This window comes from Pleuronectes platessa, chromosome 21 (genome assembly GCF_947347685.1).
Source record: "Pleuronectes platessa chromosome 21, fPlePla1.1, whole genome shotgun sequence".
Taxonomy (NCBI): domain Eukaryota; kingdom Metazoa; phylum Chordata; class Actinopteri; order Pleuronectiformes; family Pleuronectidae; genus Pleuronectes; species Pleuronectes platessa.
The window spans coordinates 12,064,908-12,084,734 of NC_070646.1; the positions used below are offsets into that span (position 1 = coordinate 12,064,908).

Here is a 19,827-nt window from a genome sequence, read left to right on the forward strand (position 1 = left end):
TTATTGTTATCTACAGATTATATTTCAGATTAAAACAAAATTCTCATCCCTTTTAACATGTTAGTTGCGTGTCTGTTTTATCACATTTTCTTATCACGTATCTATGTAGCTTCACATGTTCCCTAATTGTACTTGATGTAAGTGTCTGTGTATTTGAAAACCGTTTGATTAAAATTGTATTTATTTGTAGTATATTTTTTGATTCAAATATATGTTTCATTAACACGAACAGGAATGATTTATCTGGAAATAAAACCACCCGGAAGCACAGAGTGGACACTTCCGGTGCAGAGCTGTCAACACAAGGCCAGCTCCGATCGTCTTGTTTTTAGCCAGGGTATTATAATTTGCTCTTTGTTTATTTCCCGTTTTCTTTCACCCGACTCCTGCTCTGTTTGCTGTTCACACGAAGCTTAACTTCTCCACCGTTCTTCAACGCTCTGGGGTTTACTCTCCCTGTCTCAAATACACTGTTAAATCAAACCCAGCTAGCCGGTTAGCTTAGCGCCCCGGGGGGGGAAGTGAAACAGGCGGACGAGGTCGTGGGACGGTTTGGATGTTGACCACACAGCGCGGAGGACCCGGGACTCAGTGATGGCAGCTCGACAACCCTTCACGGACTCGGACACTTCGGATGAGGCAGTGAGGGCGACGTGCGACGATGCGACCATATGCAAAAGGTAACACGTGGGTGCAGTCGGTACAGTCAATCATTTGTTATTTCTATTGCTGTGATTGAATCAGCCCCTGTGTAATCATGTAGTTGGTTGGCATGCGTGCTGATCACCTGTACTTGTTCATCACTGACCTTGATTATTTACCCTTTTATCTGTAAATACCTTTAAACTGTGAATTTGACAGCTGACCTTCCTAAATTTCAAATACCAACTTTTAAATGGAAAATCACCTCATGCTGCTTGTGTCATACATTGTCATAACCTGTCATGTGTGTTCCCTCTGTACACTTTGAATGGGCTTGTTTACCCAGGACATCTTGATTGTGAAAACAATGCATGAACTTTTCAAACATGGGCCAGCATGCAATTTTCTGAAGTGACAGGAGAAACTCAAATATGGCAACTTTACTTATATATTTACACTGTCAGTGAGCTATTAATGAATTAAATTAGATTTGATTGGGTCACAGACTTTTCTGCCTTGACTTTGAAACAGCCAGCAGGGCTCCATCTGAGGATCTAAGGATACAAGCAGGTACACAAGGGCTTCTGCGATGTAGCTATGGGCCAGACTCCATCATGTAAAATCTAAAGCTCCATGGGTTTAACAAATCGGCTTGAAAATGTTGGGATGAAAAATCTTTGCCGGTGTGGCCCCAGAAGTGTGATGATATGAAAAGAACTGTATAATCTGTCTTCCAGGTTTGCTACCAGTAAAAGCTACTGGAAGGACCCATACATTCAATACTTTGTGAGATCTGTCGGAGAGAGAAAAGCCCCTGAAATCAACAGAGGTGAGAAATTCAAACTTCTCGTATCTGCTCCATTCGATAATAGTGTAAAGCCTGAGTTTAGGTCACAGGATCTGTTGTAATTTAACCTGGCTACAGCCCAGGTGATTATGAAGCTGGCCTGTAACAAGAGCTTCAAAAGAAATATACTCTTAAACAAATGTGTTGTGTATGTAGTGGAGCAAATATGGTGTAATACACATTATAATTGGCTTTTGCTGAGAAGTTGTGAGCAGTAAATTCTCCATATTTGTGATCTTGCTCATTCCAAAAGATACGTTGCACAACTTGCTTGAGAGACACATTTTTGTTTCATCAGTTTATCTAACCCTCCACTTATCTGATCTGACAGGTTACTATGCCCGAGTTCAAGGGGTGAACCACCTCCTCGACGCGTTCATAAGGAAAGCCGAGTGTGACTGTCAGGTAGTCAACCTGGGAGCCGGACTGGACACCACATTCTGGAGACTAAAGGTTTGCAGCATCGCAGCTCTGCCTCTTGGACGCAGAGTCTGGTTTGAATCGACTGCATAAAAATTACAATTAATATATCCTTAAAAATATCACAGAGTGTACGTGTGTGTGTGTGTGTGTGTGTTATAGGATGAAAACCTCCTGCCACGGAAGTTCTTTGAAGTTGACTTTCCTACCATCGTGGCCAGGAAAATACACAATATAAAGTAAGACTAACTGTCTTTTTAATAATGTCCTTACTCTGTGACATGCATGATCCAAAACAGCCACAGATTCAGCCCTCACTCCGGCTGCATGTCATACAGCAGGACATTGTTGTACCTGTGTCTTCTCAACAGGGGGAGACAAAGAGAATTATATCAGCCTTCATGTGTCCTGCACAACATTGTATCTTATTATATTATTATTATATGCAAATATATATATAAATTACTATTATTGATACATTCTATATAAGCAGCTGCATAGTTCAAACACAGATGTTTTACATACGACAGTAAGTACATTTATTAAAATTATTATAATAGAACAGGAGCTAAAAATGCAATCAAATCTAAAATTAGTTGAGTTATCTCTTCTCTGCAACTGACACAGTAAAAACTTAATATTATGACCCCTTGGAAAGTAATGGCTTGTTTAATTTAGTGTTTTACCTAAAGCAGTGTATATAATCTGTTTTTCTGGAGGTTTTCAAATGGAGGACAGACGATAGTTGGCATGTAAAAGGCCTGACTGTAGTGTAGCTTTAGGTTTATGGATGATATACAATAATTGAATGGGAATGTTTTAAAATATTATGTTGTTTTGTTTGATTAGGACAAAACCACCCCTGTCCAAACCCATCATCGAAACCCACTCAACAGACTCCTTACTACTAGGTACAACAACAGCTACAGTCCCACGTAGACTTTACACACCCACATGGTTTGGCTCTGAATAGTCTTCTTTCCATGCCAGAGAATCTCTCTGAGGTTTTGTGTTTGTTTGTTCAGATTCCCACAGCCTCGACTCGGACCGGTACTGCATCATCGGAGCGGACCTAAGAGACATCTCCAACATGGATGAAAAACTGAAGAAGTTCCAGCTCAACCCAGAGTACGTGACCAACATCGGTTCCTCTCAATATAAAATACAGCTAAACAAATGGGTTGGTTTTGAAAAAGTTAATAGTAAATTGGATGATTAGAGGATTCTTTCTTTCTATGACGGGCAGTTTTCTATGGAGAGGAAAGCTCCCACTGAGACTCTCAGGTCGTAACTTAAGTTTCTCTAACTGGTTCTTTTCCAGGCAGTTTTCTCTGCTTCAGGAAACTGTCGAATGTGAACTATTCTATTTTAAATTTGAATATTTTGTAGTTTTAAGATAATAGAGTATGAAAGAATTTCAGAGTTGAACTTGGTTTGAATGCAGTGTGTCTGAAGGGTGGTCATGCAAATCCAAATTGTAACCATTATTTGTTGCTGTTCCTGTCATAATAACCACCATCACCAAGGAGGTTAGGTGTGTTGGTTGATCGTTAGTGTGCTATGTACTTAAAACCTGGAAAATGTCAGTGTTAGAACTGGTCAGATACCAATAGCAGCATCAGAAATGCCTCTGCTACTGCCAAAAAACGCCAGATTGTTTTTCCTTGGTAGATGTTTAGTCTCTTGGTGCTTTCTTGTAGCAATGGTTATGTTGTGCTCATATATTATTATATGTGACATTTCCATCTCCAGTCTCCCTACGTTGTTCCTGTCAGAGTGTGTGCTGGTTTACATGAGGCCCTCCCAGTCCTCCAACCTACTTCACTGGGCAGCAGAGACATTCCACACGGCCATGTTCATCAGCTACGAACAGGTGAACAAAACAGCCTCCACATGATCCCAATACAGCAGGGGAAGACTTTTGTTATCCATTACACAACTGTGTACCAATTAGGGACGGGAATCGGCAGGGACCTCCCGATACGATACAATCACGATACTTAGGGGGCGATACGATATGTATTTCGCTTCTGTAAGTATTGTGATTCGATATTACAATTTCTTGTGATTTTATTTTTTTTAAATACTGGACCATGGAAAACAGTTGGATCATCAGAATCAGAACCAGAAAGTATTTATTGCCAAGTAGGTTTATACCTACCAGGAATTTGCTCTGGTAATTGGTGCATACAATGAACATCGAAACATTAAAACACAATAAATACAACACATATAAGAAAAGCAATAAAAAAAAGTATATATTTACTCACTATTTGCTTCTTATTTACTCACTTTTTCTAATATTTATACAAAGTAACATTTATTTAGACATAAACATATCTAAATAAGGGTTATTGTATAGTCCCTGTCAACTGCACACAAACTGACCGATTGAGAAATGTATGCCACTTAGGCTACTTTTAAAGCATAAATAAAAGGTAAATTAAATCGAATGAATAATAGTTTACTTAAAATATAAACTTTGAAATAAACAAAAAGTAGGCTATGCTTCACTGTTGTTTGCATGTAGGCTATGCAAAGCTAGTGCTTGGATATGTTTAGTTTCTTGTGCAAAAACATGAGCTGGTCAACATGCTCTGGGGTGAGGTTGGTCCTCCCCCCCCCCATATATCGCCCCCGGTCTAAAACCAATAAATATATGTTTTTTAAAAATTAAAAAAATTAAATAAAATCGTCATTCATAAGAATCCCGATTCGTAACTGAATCGATTTCCCCCCCCCCCCCCTATCCCTAGTACCAATATGACATTTTTATAGATGAAAGTAGTGCATGTGTGCTTGAGATGAGATTGAATGTTGCAGCGTTTCTCAAAAACATCACATAAGACTTCAGTGCTCACTATTTTCTGTGTATCCAGGTGAACATGGGTGATCGATTCGGTCAGGTGATGATCGAGAACCTGCAGCGCCGCCAGTGCACCCTTGCGGGAGTGGAGGCCTGTCAATCATTGGACTCTCAGGTAAACCATAAAGATCCGCTGGAATTACCTGTTATTTAGTGCAAACATTTTAATTGTAGAAAACACTAGGGTTCCGTATATATTCACGACCAAGCCAACAGTTTATTGGGCAAGTCTAGTCTAAAGTCAAGTCTGAAATACAAGGTTGATTTGAGGGTTTCTGTGGATCAGGTAAATATATCAGTTGCTCTGTGTCTTATCTACTTTTTCAACTTCTCAGAATATTCAGATATTGTAATGTTGTTGTGTGCTGTTTGCAGAGGGAGCGCTTTCTGAAGACGGGCTGGGAGCAGGCGGACGCTCTGGACATGATGACCGTCTACAGTATACTGCCTCAGGACGACGTAGCAAGGTAGTTGATCATAGTCAATCTGTCAAAGTTTGGAGCACCATTAATCCCTTTTGTACAAGGATTGCAAAATTACAATCAAATAAAATAAAATATAAACCTGATGGTGTCATGGTGGAACCAGACACTAGAGAACATTATGTGTTTGTGTGTTCTCCGGTATTAAGTCAACATAAGGCGAGTACAATCTTTTTTTAATTTCCTGCAGAATTGAGCGACTGGAGTTCCTGGATGAAAGGGAGCTGCTGCAACAGCTTCTTCAACACTACAGCATCTGCTGGGCCTTCAAGGACAAACTCAACCTGGGTAAGGAACAATCATCTTTCTCTTTTGGGAATTGCAGAAAAAAAGTTTCCTCCAATAACATAAGTACTCAGGGAATTGTAATGCCAGGTGTATAAAATAAATGGAGAATAATAAACTTAATAGGTATATCTTTTCCTCTGTTCTCTTAAAGATACACTTAGCAATTCGTCATTAAAATGTCTAAAAACAACTAGAACTATGTTAAATCTTTTGTTAACTTGTTAGCTTTATTAGCTCTAACCACGGCTTTGTCCGTCTCTGCAATAACTTCCGGGGTCATAGAGGTATGATGAGTCGGCTGTTCACACGATATGTGCCTGGGTCACACCAGGTAGATTTTCATCTGCAATCTGCTAAAGACAACAACTCCCATGATCCCTCACTGCTACAAAACGTCATTAAAAAAGATCTTTTAATTTTTGTTTTGAATGAGAGACTCCACGCGGCCAAAGTTACATAGTCTGACCTTCCCAGCCTGGTCCAATACCACGGATCCTTCTCTAAATTCCATTATACATGCAGGCTAGTTTAAAACATTACATTGTAGAGAGTCAAAATAAGAATAAAAAGTTGATATCATACTTATAGCGTTGTTGAGTTCCTCCTTCTTAGCTTTGAGCTGAGCACAGTTAGGTTTCTTTTACATTTCAGGACCACAAACAGTTGTGAATGTGAACTGAACGCTGCTGTAGTAAATCTGATCTTTGACGCTCACTTCCAGGATCACTTCAGTCGCCACTGTGGCGCCACGTTCGCGGTCATTTTATTTACTTTGCGTTACTCACAATTTCATATTTTTCATAATTCCACCCATGTGCCCAGTTTCAATGTTCTGGCGTGGTCATTTACAATAATGGGGGTCGTGTTCTGTTTCCTCAGGTCTGTCGCAGTTGGCGTTCTGAGAGTGAAACCGCTCCATTGTTCGGACGTGCGAGTTTGCCAAAAGCAACAACAGGAGAAGATGCGTAAAAGGAAGACGATGGGAAAGAGGAAACCCGTATTCTCTGTCGACTGGGAGCTGGTTCGAAAAAAGTCCCGGCATCAGCGGAATGTGATTGCATGAGCGCCGTTTGTGACCAGGTCCGTGTTGAGGGTGAGAGGTGACGGGGCGGAGAACTGTGAAGAAGCGTTTGTCACTGCACTGGAACTGAAGCGTAGAATGAGTCATGTGTGATTTCTTTGCCCACAGGCAAAAGCATTGTTTCTAAATCCTCAATCAATCAAACACGCTCTCCTGTGTTGGATACTAAATAATGTAAAGGAACATTGAGGATTTCGCACATCATGTATCTGTCCTCATCTGGATCTTGTGTATGTGCCATTTTATTTTTATTTATTGATCGGTTGTACTTCCAGACTCATTGACTTAGACGCATGCAATAAGTAGAGCTCAAGAAATGCATTACATGCAACCACTGATTACATTGCATCTGTCAAATCTTTTCTATTCTCGCCCCACTAGTTTTCAAACGGCAAAGAGGACATGACAAAGTAGTTTGTAACAGAGTATATTTGACGAAAGCTGTTTAAGTGCAGTTCAATAAAAGTTTCATTTGTGTAAGAATGCATTGCGCTGTTCATTTGTGTACCTAATGCACGTCATATCAAATGATCGGAGGGGTCAGAAGGAGATGAGCAGCAAGACAACCTGTGCTCACCAGAGTTCCACTTCTTCTCCTTGATTACCAATCTCGCTGTTTCGTGAGCAAATACGAAAACCCTCTATGAGACATATGATAATGTGCTGATTTGCCAAAGGATAAAGTATTTTGTTATTTACAAAACCTGAAGTAAAATGAAGAAGATGCTCCACATACATCATTTTAGTGCAAACAGGATTCTCTTCTGAATCTACTAAATTTATGACTTTTTTTCCCCCTAAAGTTTTAACCTTCATGTTGCCCTGCTATTGGTTGCAAAAGTGAATGCATAATAAAAACATTTGACATCACTTAAGACTTCATAGCGACGTCAGGCTGATCCTACCATATGATTATAAAATGTTTATAGTCCTATAAAATGTAGAGATACCTTTTGAACATCACATCACGTCTTCACCGATCAAATGATGGGGAATCTTTTTCAGATCCATTAGAGCTTTAGATTGTCTCTCTGTTATTTGTGGGTATTTTCTTGGAAAAGTTTTTTCAGACCATATTTCCCTGGACTTTGCTCTTTACTTTTGACCCATCTGCTCCCGAGGTAATCTCCTGGAGATAACCCCCCATTCCATCCCAGCAATAATATACACAGATACAGGCGCGAAAAGAAGACCCTGCTTTCATCTTCACCGGCACTCAGGATAAATACCAGCGAGTTATCACTCAATATTAGTTGAGCTAATTATCAGCAACAAGCTTATCGGAAATTTATATAAAAAATAAAGCCACGATTAAAACCAAAGCCTACTTGATATTAAATTTCTTATTTGATATTTTATTCAGTATTTCAATCAATACATTTAACTTACATCAGATAATAAAATGTGCATGTGACGGGATTTGTTCACCTAATGATGAACCCACAGCTAATGATAAACACAATTTAAATAAAAATTGTATTTGTCACATGCACCAACCATACACAGGTTGACGTTAAGATAAGATAAGATGAATAGATAAAGAGAATTTGCAGAGAAAATGTAGTATGAGTTTATATAAACACACTTATTCTCTTGAGCCTCGATGAGTCTCACCTTTAACATAAAGACAACCTTTACCCACTCTTCAGGAGTCATAATTCCTGATAGAACTCACACATCTGTGGTGTCAGCTAAACAAAACAACGTGTCCTCCGTTATCTCACTATCTCCTTGTGTGCTCTCTGACATCCAATAACAACAGTGCTAATAATTTTATGAGCTCTTCTTGACCGAGGGCCAACACCCCTGGGTGTATGAACAATTGCAGGAAGGTGGGGTGAAGAGAAATATGGATGTGCGTATCTGTGTGCATCATCCCTACCATAGTTCATATATATTTACAACCTGCATCGGACCACACGGCAGACGCCACAGAGGGTCCAGCGAGAGGAACGAGGGATCATGTCAGGGTCCAAACGCACCACAGAGGTGTTCACAGTGGAGGAGGTGGCAGAGGAGGTGAAGGGAGCCCGCAACAACAAGACTAAGGGCATGTATGAGAGGTACGTTCAGCCCTGCCTGGCCGAGCTGTTCGGGACCAGCCTGTTAGTGTTCGTGGGATGTTCGTCTGCCATTGGGAACCTGGGATCCGGCAGCGTCCTCCAGCCTGCTCTGGCCACCGGACTGACACTGGGAGTGCTCATCATGGTGTTTGGGAAAATAAGGTAAAGAATTATGTTGTGTTTTAGAGGTGATTTCCTTGTGTTCTCCTTTTTTTTAATATGGGAAAGGTCTTCATGATGTTTAGGCTTTCCTCTGTAAATCACATGTAGAGTTAAAGGTGATATAAATTTGATGGATTTAAATCTAAATCTGAATTAAGTGAATTAACCTTAACATGTTTGCATGCTGTGATGTAGACAGCATCATGCAAACTGAAAAGGTCTTTTCACTAAAGCACAACATTTTATACAAAGTTATTTCAAAGAGAATCATTTTGTTGTTGTTGTTATAGTTGTTGTTAACAGAGTCACATATTAAAGTTGACTGTGTGTGTGTGGTAGTGGGGGCCACTTTAACCCTGCAGTGTCTCTGAGCGTCTACCTGTGTGGAGGGATGGAGCTGCTCATGACGGGGCCTTACCTCACAGCTCAGGTTCTAGGAGGGATGATCGGGGCTGCTTTGACAAAGGTACGCAAATGTATGGAAGCCTATTCTGGAAAAAAAGTCAAGCTTAAAGGTTTAGAACTTTGCATTGTTGATATCTACGGTCCTTGTTATTGTCAGTTGAATATTAGAAGACAAATGAAAAAACTGTTGACTGACGTTTGCTCTTCTTTCAGGTCATATACCCGACCGACTTGTACGACGTGGCCCTCGGTGGAGCCATTATACCCGGCACCACCGACCTGGTTAAGGCCACGATCGCAGAGATGATGATGACCCTGATCCTCACCACGGTGGTGTGTCTGGGTGAAGTCAACCAACAGACCCGCTCGCCGTCGGCTCCGTTCTGCGTCGGCCTCACGGTGACGGCCAACATAATAGCAGGGTGAGAGCTGCGGCAGGAGTCAGGGGCGGAGACGTTTGGGTCCAGAGGGTCATTCACATCCCAGCGTCGCCATTCTTCCCTTTATGTCTTTAGTCCTTTTAAAAAATATATATATTTGATTCCTTTACTTTTTAGTTGCTGATTTTCTGCACATTCCTTGAGGAAATTACCTAGAAATGATATCCCAATAACGACGACTTTCAAATTTACCTTATTATTATTTTTGAAGTTCCCTTTATTTTTGGAACACAAATGCATAATTGATCTACCGGAAATTATTGTTATTATCTCTTTAATTAAGGAGAAAAGGACCTAGCTACTCTGTGCTTCCAGGGTGAAATTCTGCATATTTGGATTAAAGAACAAAAGCTTTAGTTAAACATTTCAATTCCCCCAGAAAGGAAAAAAACTAATTTCTCAGAAAGAACACTGATCCCTGTCCTCCGAGTCAGAGCTGCAGCCCTGTCCACAACCCACCTGGACATATGTATTTATAATCACTCGTTATCAGGCTTATACCAAGGTTAATTATTGCTTATTTTATTCACCGTAATTTCCTTGACAGCCAGTTTATCGTTTAATATCTGTATGTGCAACACAACAGCAAAGCTTAATTGTGTTTCCATTGGATCCATCATGGCTCCGAGTTAAATATTAACGGATCTTGATCATTGGATAAGTTATGCATTAACTAAAGCTCTATTGTGTAGAGTTTAGTAACATCTAGTGGTGAAGTTGCATGTTGCAGCTGAATACCCCTCACCTCACCCTCCCCTTCCAAACATGAAAGAGAACCTGTGGTAGCCTACAGTTGTCCTAAAAAGTCAAAAGTTGTTTAGTTTGTCCAGTTTGAGCTACTATAAAAAACATGGCGGCCTCCGTAGAGAGGACCCGCTCCTGATGTAAATATAAAGTATTTAAATATAAAGGTCTCATTCTAGGGTTAAAAAAAAACAAACAGTTCATACAATTTAGATGAAAATGTCACTATCTCCTTTCCTTTCTTCTCTTCTTCTCTTCTTTTTTCTTATTTTATATTAATATCTGTTTCTTCAGCCAGGAATAATTAACTCAGATAAGAGGTGCGTTTATTTGATCACAGTATTCTTTATATTCATCTGATTAAAATGAGATCTGACCAAACTGTGGACAGAATTTCAGATTTGTCTGGTGCATTGCCATCACATGTTAAAAGTTACCTTCATGTGATACATGTGTATTAAAGTATTTCTCTCGTGAGACACAGATTTAAGACAAAATGGGCTTATTTGAAGCAGCAGAGGTTGAGCTATTCTTAAGTGAAGTAACTTTAGTTTTTAGTGCTTTCTGTTAGTGAGACTGTAACTTCTCCATGTGCAATGAGAAGCCCAGTGTTGAGCTGTGTTTCAGTGTTGTTGCCACTGTCTGCTGTTTCAGAGGGATTCTGTCCGGTTCCTGCATGAACCCCGCCCGAGCCTTCGGACCTGCGGTGGCTGCCAACCAGTGGACCCATCACTGGATCTACTGGGTCGGACCCATGGGTGGTTCACTGCTCAATGTTATCTTCATCAGGTGCTGTAGCTCTATACTTTACAATGCACTGAGAGATAACGAGTCATATTCATTATTTTTGTCCACAGCCCATTTCCTTTCCACTGTTAATATTTAACAGGCTTTCTTAAAAAAAACATGTGCACAATAAAAACTGAAAAAAGAGATAACCATTGTTGAAAAGGGTGCCAAGTGGAGATTTTGACCCATTGCTATAGAATAAAAGCTGCTTCCCGTATTGTTTACAAAACGCCAGTGGTTAGTGGGTAATCAAATATTTTACTTAAAGTTTAATAAAGTAAAAACACAACTAATTAGATAAAAATATAGTCGAGTACAAGTACCAGGTTAACTTTTCTAAATGATCAAATGCAAGTAGGTTTTTGATGGTATAATCTATTAAAAGTAAAAGTATTTGCAGAGTGTAGCTTATTCCCTGATGCAACAGTCTAATACATCGTTAATTGTGTCCGCTATATTTAGTTTAATAAAAGAATACTACAGACTTCGTCATATTAATAAAGACTGCTGGAGATGAAAAGATTGTCATTTTCAATAATATAAAGGAGCTGACCACTGTCATGTAAACATGGGTGGAAACAATGCAGGATCGGAAATTTGAAGCTGGATTTGCTAAAATATGAAGAAGACAGTGACTTCAGTGATAGAGTTAGAGTTATGGTGTGGGAGTGTTGAGGTGTCTCACTGACTCCTCCTGCCTCATCAGTCGACTGGGCAGTTGAACTGGGGAACCAAAGGCAATCAGATACATGCCACCTCAGTCTTTCAGGTCGGAGCCACAGTGAGTTGTCCCAGTTTGTGGTTTCAGTTGTTTGGATTTGAGTCCGGTCTCTGATTTGTACGTCTGTGTTCGAAGCGCAGTCCTCACTCAGCTTTTAGATGCGAGATGCTTTATATTGAGCTTCGTCGCGTAGAGGTTGGGATCAGGATTTACCTTCTGAGCTCTAGGTTGCAAACCAAGGTTTAGTCATTAAAGTTGAGTGGTTATGGGATAGTAGTATTAAACTATTAAACTGTATTTCTCATAAAGCCTGGTGGTATCAGACTGCTATCAAGCGGATTATATATTCTTGGCTCCTTAGGTTTGGGTCTGGCTCCAATTAGTTCAACCATTGTGTTCTGAACATGATGATGAATCAAGCACAGTAATAGAAGTATCCCCCTCTTTCTCCAGGTTGTTCTTTGGTGACCAGAAGACTCGTGTTATGCTGAAGTGAACGTCTAAGGCAAAAAGGACGACCCGATTCCCCAGTGACTTCTCCAACCCATTTTTGTTACCATTAGTCTGTAATATTTAAATTCTGTAAAAATATTGTATATAAACTAGGAGCAGCTCTAACTGTCGGCTCTTACACAATCACATGTCTGTATTTGAAGATTCAATAAAGTGTTTGATGATGTGACAGTGTCCTGATATCGCTCCACCTCACTTGGACTTGTGCATGTGTGGCGATTGGAAAAAATCCAGATGATAATAACCCCCATGCGTAGAATTAAACACGACGATCACATTTTGTGTTATCTATTTACAGTCGACTTGTACTCATTGTTTGGCTCAAAGTCCTGGATGAAACACTGTGCTTTGATATCTGTGGTACATCTGAGGTGGATCCAGGATAAGAGCACTGACCCAAACAATAAACTTAGATTAGAATCATAAAGCAATGTCCTTCAATCGACTGAAACACACCAATGAAATAAAGTTAGACGCTGGAAAACTGAGTAATTTCAATACTACAGTATGCATAATGAAATATTTAATATTGAAGAATCATCAGCACTGTCCGGCCATGCACACTTATCCATCTGGTGCAGAGAAAGTGCATGTTACAGGGTTTTAATGCACGTATGATGAAGGCCCTGCAGCAGTGGAAAAAAATCAGATACCAGCTTATCAAAGTTATGCAACTACTACACATTTAAAAACAGATGGATGACAAATTAAGAGAAGAGCAATAAAACAATATGTCTGGCCCCTCCACGCGTCCAGAGGGCCGAACGCCGGTCTTACAAAAGATAGTCCCTCATAATTTAACAACAATTATAAAATAATAATGATAATATCTTGATTTATATAGAACTTCTGAAAACCATTACAGTTATACAAATTCCATAAAAGTCAGTCCCTTAAAATACATAAGAAATTAAGATGAATATAAATATAAACCTAAATATAATCATTTTAGAATAAAGGACAAGACAACCAACAGTAGATGTTGGCGACCACAAGCTGGGGACATAAGTTCAGTTGTGTGCATTAGCATCATCAAGTGTTTGGCCTTGTATAGAGGTCAAACTTGAGGGTACGCTGAGGCCAAAGGTAAATCTGATTGGCTAATGGCTTGTATGGCAGCACTATGACAACATCTCAGTAGGTCATTACATCTTTGGCTTTTTAAAGTAAACACTTTCCCATTTTAGAACCCAATGGAGAATATCCCTTGTGTGTTCTACTGCACTAATTAATGCCTGCCACCAGTGGATGTTAGCGGATGTTAGTAACATATCTTTCACATTATATTACATTTCATTTAGCTGAAGCTTTTATCCAAAACGACTTACAATAAGTGCATTCAACCACGAGGGTACAAACCCAGAACAACAAGAATCAAGTCTGTACAATTTGCTTCAAGAAAGACAAACTACAAAGTGCTGCTAAATATACATTTTGATATATAAATATATATATATATATATATATATACATTTTTTTAATCAAAGGAAGAGATGTGAATGTAGAGTTTAGATCTGTAAGAGGACTCCTTAAGTCAAGTTTCTTCTTTGGATACCACAATCAAACGTACTGCTTACAACTTGGTGATTTATCATTTCAATTCTACTTTACATTGATCAGTAGGTTAAACTAAACTTAATGCTCCAGGTGAGGCTCGAACTCACAACCTCGGCATTACTACGCAAATTACTGTCTATAAGTACCGCGCGCTGACCGATTGCGCCACTGGAGCCTTGTACACATTTTAACATCACACAAACAAACATCGTGAGTTATATTGTCTCGTTTTATATTCTGCTCAGTTTTTCTTCCAAAATACCACTGGAGTCTTCAGTCTGGTGCAGGGCTTGTCTGTGGATCCCCAGATCTTTGAGCAACCTGATGGTGGATGTTTGCAACGAAACCCCAAAGAGCAAACTATTACTTCCCAATCTTATAATGCCTTTTCCTCTCATACACCTTATCAACATTATCCTCCCAGGGTACAATCAAGTCAATTATACGAAGTAAACAACGCGCAGTGTGTTGGACCCTGTATCAGCTCTGGCCCCAGGGTTTTATAGTGACAATATGTTATGGGACTATAAGCTGCTGCATGTCCATCAACATTTCCCAGTCTCAGACTTCCTCCAACTGAACGACTCCTGGTGACAGAACTTTAAAAACGACCACCCTTTAAAATGAATAAAAACTAGAACTAGATCAATTCAGGGACTGACAGAAGTACATTTTTAAACTAGCTACTAACGGCTGCTCTCTTTCCTGGGCCACGTCGTTCCAGAGCCTCAGAGTTCTCATTTCTAAAGTTTTGTCTTCAGACGCTGAAACAGTTAAAAGGAGCCCTGCCAGAGAATATCAAAGGTTGAGCAAGTTTGTGTGAGGATAAGAGGTCAGGGATAAACTGATGAGTAAGATTAATAAGTGCCTTATTAGTTATTGAAAAGAGTTGCATGCTATATACTACAGAGAATATATCATGGGAGTATCACTTACAATTTTACAGTTTGTATTGAAGCTGTTGCTGTAGGAGTTTTTTTTTTTTGTTTGTTACATATTTTACATCTAAAACTCGACAGGCGGGCCCCAGTCAGGCTCCTCACTTTTTCCATAAGGGGCCACAAAACATATAGAAAATAAACTGGGGACCACTGGTGAAATAATAAGCAATGTGTTGTATCTTATTCAATCTTTAATGTAAAATTGTAATTTACACACTAAGAAATAACTGTTGACTATCACAATATTTCCCTCTGAATACTAGAGGACAAATGTAGAGCAGCATAACATACAAATATGCAGGTAAAGTACTAGTATCTTAAAATCATACTTCAGTATTATATTGTAAAATATGCTTAGGTGCTTGAGCATACAATCTAAAAACGTTCAATCTGATAAAACCTAATTATGTGTAGTATTGTAGTAGTTGTAGTCTAACACAAGTCTGCAGAGTGTGAGGTTGTGTAGAGTTTATGGTCAAGGTCAGGTCTTATCTATGTAGGCCGCTACCTGTCTCTCCAGGTATGCCTTGTGCATCCAAATAAAACAATAATGATGACGAATTAAAGACACGTCAGACTGTGGGCAACCTTGAACAGCTGGCTTCTCATTGAACTGCATCACCTACGGAAAAGCTGACACCATGGACTCCTTCGAGGGCCGAGCTCGTGCACCAGCCGTGACCTCGTGTTCCCGGACAACTTCAGGTTTTTATTTTTTTCCTCTTTTATGACCCGTGACGCAATCCAACTGCACAGCGTGTCAGCTGCCTGTGATGAGTATAAATAAGCACAACATCTTGTTCCCTGGACTTCGTCTGCAGACTGGGTCGGCTCTACCTGTTGGAGGACACACGGGCAGGCTGCAGCGGCAACATCTCTGAGCTACAGATCACCGTCTGAAACAGAAGTAACAGGAATCAAACAAGAGCAGAGCCAACATGGGAGTCGAGAAAATGGAAATGCAAGACGTCGACTCCACTCTCATGGAGAAGGGCCAGAAGACGCCGGCGCCCCCTGCTCCCAACAGGTATGAGAGGCTGTTCCAGCCTTGCCTGGCCGAGATTATCGGGACCATGTTCTTCGTTTTCGTCGGCTGTGTGTCGGTCATCGAGAACGTGCCTGCAGCTGGACGCCTGCAGCCGGCTCTGGTGCACGGACTGGCTGTGGCTGTGATGGTGGCGGTCATGGACAACATCAGGTAAAGGCCCTTTGTTCAATGCACATGGTAAAATAACATTTCCTGTTTGAATAGAGTTTCTTTGCTGTGTTTTTAGCAGATTCATATATTTGGGTCTCTTGCAGTTTGCTCGATCTTAACTTGCCTCTAACTTGCTCCTCCACCTTTTCTTTGCTGTTTCTTTCCCTCTGTCCAGTGGCTCCCACTTCAACCCTCCCTTCACAATTGCCATTTACCTGTGCGGAGGCATGGAGCTGATGATGGTGGGACCTTATCTTGCCTGCCAGCTGATCGGAGGAGTGCTCGGAGCGGGAATGTCCAAGGTCATCCAACTTTAATCTGACACAATAAAAGACACAGTGCAGAATATTCTGAGATGCTGCATATCTTTGCTCCTCTGTATACACTTGAACATATAAAATGTAAATAAATGTGACCACCCATTCCTTCAGCAGACAACGATGTTCATCATTGACCTTTTGTCTTATAGATGATGACCCCTGCAGATCGATACTTCAACGCCACAGGAGCCGCGTTCGATATCCTCAAGTCCGAGAGCCAGCTGTCCGGGGCCATCTTCGGGGAGGTGGCCATGACCTGCCTGATCACCATGGTGGTGCTGCTGGTAGCCGTCAACCACAAGACCAAGACCCCGCTGGCTCCCTTCCTGGTGGGCTCCACTGTCATCATCAACGTCTTGGCAGGGTAAGACCGAAGGCCCAAAATCTTAATGAAATCTGTGTGAGCAGTTTATTGTGTCAAACATTTACACCGTATTAGATTTAAGAGTAATTAAAAAGGTCCATGCTGCGTTTGAATCCATTTCAGACAAGATTCATGTTGTGTATTACCAGCCAGTCAATAATAACAGCTGGCATTTATTTCCAAGTCATATTTGACTAAATAAAAAATTTGAAAATCATTTGAAACGATCAAAGAATGATTTTGGACGTTTAAAATGTTTATTGTTTTATTTTTCAAAATTCAACCAGTCAGAGAAAAAAGTAAATGGAGCAGCCCAAAGTACGTATGATGGGGAAAATGATGACATTTATTTTATTTCATTCAAATATCTTCACTTTGATTAATTAAATTATATTGAATTAAATCGTTTATTAATCATTATTTCTAGAGTTCTTTTTTTTACATCTTACTTCAAATCAAATGCTTCAGAGTGGGTGTATTAAATGTTTAATGGTAACCTTTAATATTTTAAAGCATTATATCACATCACATTATAATGTGTGAGATGTTTACTGGGAAATGTTTGAGTTTGCAGTTTTTTAAAAAATTTTCTAAACAAAAGTAAGTTTAAAATGCATCAAGACTTAAAAATGTGTGTTTTAAAGCTGTTGTTGTTTTCTTGTTGGTGCAGAGGTGATGTATCGGGGACATGTCTGAACCCAGCCAGGGCTTTCGGCCCTGCAGTGATGACCAACTACTGGACCTACCACTGGGTCTACTGGGTGGGACCCATAGGAGGAGGTCTGGTGGCTGCTGCTCTGCTCAGGTGAGAGAAAGTTGAATGTTGCAATAAAATAAAATAAAATGAGAGATAACACCTGACTCAAAATGATTCTCTCTCTTCTCTCTCAGGCTAATCCTCGGTGATGACAAGTTACGAGTGGTTATGAAATCATAACAGCTTTTATTGTGCGTTTATCGCCCGGTTATCATAATCCCATAAATGACGTCTGCCTGTATAGTTTTTTTATTCGTCAAAATGTTTTTATCGATGTGAAGCTGTAAGACCCCTGTGAGGAGGATTCAGTTTGAAATAAAAAGAATAAAACACATTTGGTCTCTTCATTTCACCTTCATACCATTCAAAAACGGCATAAAACATTTCTGGAGACATGAAACACACAGCTGCATGAGTTTTTTGGCGACATGCGGTTTATTTTTTCATTTTCAACCGTGCATGGGTGACATGGCCGTGTGTGGCACTGAGGTCAGCTCAGCGGTATCTCTCAGAGAGAGCCAGGGACAGGCAAGCAAGGTATTTGTCCATGGAGACGTGGACCTCGGGGGTGAAGTCCTTGGGGAACATGTTGGCCATCACCACAAGGATGCAGTGGCTCAGGAGCTGTGGACAAGTGGGGAGAACCATTAACCACTGGATACATGGTCTGCACTGACAGCAACCACCTGAATAAGTTGGTTCATTCCAACAGGGAAATAAATGTTGCATTTCTCTATCCTCTCACACCCTTGACCCTGAAATCTGATCCATTAAAAACGATATTTAGGTTGCAGAAAGTAAGTTTTTAAAAATGTGACTGAGCTTCTTGCTTAAAAGGTTTTATTTTTCCAGCACACGGGCGTAATTTGTGCGTAAATCCAGCTCCTCCCGTGCGTAAAAGTACCCACAGGTCAATTCAGTGAGAGGAGAATCCAACTTTTGCACATTATGAGAGTTACTATAAAGCTTGGTTTTAGCACACTTGGTATCTTGGTGCACTTGGTGTCAGTGACGCATGACTCACCTTGAAGTTCGCCGGGTCAACTCTCAGCTTGAAGGCGTGCAGCTCGCTGAGCTCCAGCATGCCGCTGTTGAGGTCGTCGATCTTGGCCACCCCCTGACCGATTGCGTTAATAATCCTCTTCCCGTGCTCCTTCACTGGTTTAGAGCCGGGCCTCATGTCCGCCCAGTGGGAGAAGTAGGTCTTGGTTTGCGGGTAGATGACGAGCATCCTGTGGGGATGCAGAGAGAAGTGAGAAAGTTTGGTATTTTGGACGAAAAGTAAAACAGGCTCCAGTGGCGCAATCGGTCAGCGCGCGGTACTTATAAACAGTAATTTGCGTAGTAATGCCGAGGTTGTGAGTTCGAGCCTCACCTGGAGCATTAAGTTTAGTTAAGGCCATTAATCAATCTAAAGTCGAATAATGTTAAATCACTCAATTTCCTAATTGTCCACACCACGTTTAATTGTGGTCTCCAAAGAAACTTGCCTAAGGATACTCCTTATAAATCTAAACGTACTTTTCTCGCAAGGTATAATTTTGAATCTTTTACCTCTATAATAATAAGAATAACACAAATAATAAGAATAAAAATAAGAATAAGAATAATATATATATATATATATATATATATATATATATATATATATATATATATATATAACGTATCATCAAAGCTTATCCCTTTTCTTATTTACTTAAAACAAATTATTCACACAAGACGGTTTAAGCAAAGATTTAACTAAAGTAACGAGGTAACGATAGATCCATACAGAATCAATATCACAGATAAGTCACATGAGATTTTGTGGCACTGATGTGATGAGAGCCTTTTCTTCAGCCAAAGAAAAAAAGAAAGATAAAAACCACAGCATGTGATCCAACATGTCACTTACCTGCCCAGAGCATCAGCCCCAACCACTTCCACTGACTTGCCGATCTTGGCCCACATGGCCCTGACGGCGGCCTTGTCTTTCTCTGACAGACTCATGGTTCTCTTGGTTCTCTATTCCTCTTCCTCTGTATCTGAATGGGACGGTGTTGTCCGGTTCCTCCGGACTTCTATTTAAACTCAGTTGGCTCCGCAGTCACACCCACGGAACAGATGCCAAGCTGCCTCCCCTGATGCAGATCGGCACCTTCCCGGTGCCCCCTGATATACGCGTCAGTGGCCGGGTGCCAGGTGGAGGGGTGGGTATCAGGGCGACAGTTGACACAAACATGAT

The 19,827-nt window shown here is 40.4% G+C and overlaps 4 protein-coding genes and 2 non-coding genes across 6 annotated transcripts; 4 read left to right on the top strand and 2 right to left on the bottom strand.

Moving 5' to 3' along the window:
• The first annotated feature begins 256 nt into the window (after nt 1-256).
• lcmt1 (leucine carboxyl methyltransferase 1) lies at nt 257-7,109 on the top strand. The gene is made up of 11 exons (XM_053413661.1): nt 257-680; nt 1,380-1,471; nt 1,821-1,942; nt 2,072-2,148; nt 2,759-2,820; nt 2,935-3,037; nt 3,662-3,782; nt 4,789-4,890; nt 5,151-5,242; nt 5,448-5,545; nt 6,425-7,109. Exons 1-11 carry the CDS (start codon nt 595-597, stop codon nt 6,445-6,447), a joined length of 978 nt encoding a protein of 325 aa, XP_053269636.1. The 5' UTR covers nt 257-594; the 3' UTR covers nt 6,448-7,109.
• A 1,479-nt stretch (nt 7,110-8,588) lies between these two features.
• Nucleotides 8,589-12,446, top strand: aqp8a.1 (aquaporin 8a, tandem duplicate 1). Its single transcript, XM_053414015.1, has 5 exons — nt 8,589-8,851; nt 9,191-9,317; nt 9,470-9,678; nt 11,095-11,229; nt 12,404-12,446. Exons 1-5 carry the CDS (start codon nt 8,589-8,591, stop codon nt 12,444-12,446), a joined length of 777 nt encoding a protein of 258 aa, XP_053269990.1.
• A 1,656-nt stretch (nt 12,447-14,102) lies between these two features.
• Nucleotides 14,103-14,195, bottom strand: trnai-uau (transfer RNA isoleucine (anticodon UAU)). Its single transcript is given in 2 exon segments — nt 14,103-14,138; nt 14,158-14,195. It is a non-coding gene; the product is annotated as a tRNA-Ile (tRNA).
• A 1,704-nt stretch (nt 14,196-15,899) lies between these two features.
• aqp8a.2 (aquaporin 8a, tandem duplicate 2) lies at nt 15,900-17,780 on the top strand. The gene is made up of 5 exons (XM_053414001.1): nt 15,900-16,159; nt 16,335-16,461; nt 16,629-16,843; nt 17,514-17,648; nt 17,735-17,780. Exons 1-5 carry the CDS (start codon nt 15,900-15,902, stop codon nt 17,778-17,780), a joined length of 783 nt encoding a protein of 260 aa, XP_053269976.1.
• A 315-nt stretch (nt 17,781-18,095) lies between these two features.
• Nucleotides 18,096-19,631, bottom strand: hbae5 (hemoglobin, alpha embryonic 5). Its single transcript, XM_053413803.1, has 3 exons — nt 19,498-19,631; nt 18,625-18,832; nt 18,096-18,224 (listed from the first exon to the last, which is right to left on the bottom strand). The coding sequence occupies exons 1-3, from the start codon at nt 19,590-19,592 to the stop codon at nt 18,096-18,098; spliced, it is 432 nt and encodes a 143-aa protein (XP_053269778.1). The 5' UTR covers nt 19,593-19,631.
• On the top strand, nt 18,891-18,983 carry trnai-uau (transfer RNA isoleucine (anticodon UAU)). Its single transcript is given in 2 exon segments — nt 18,891-18,928; nt 18,948-18,983. It is a non-coding gene; the product is annotated as a tRNA-Ile (tRNA).
• Nucleotides 19,632-19,827: the final 196 nt, after the last annotated feature.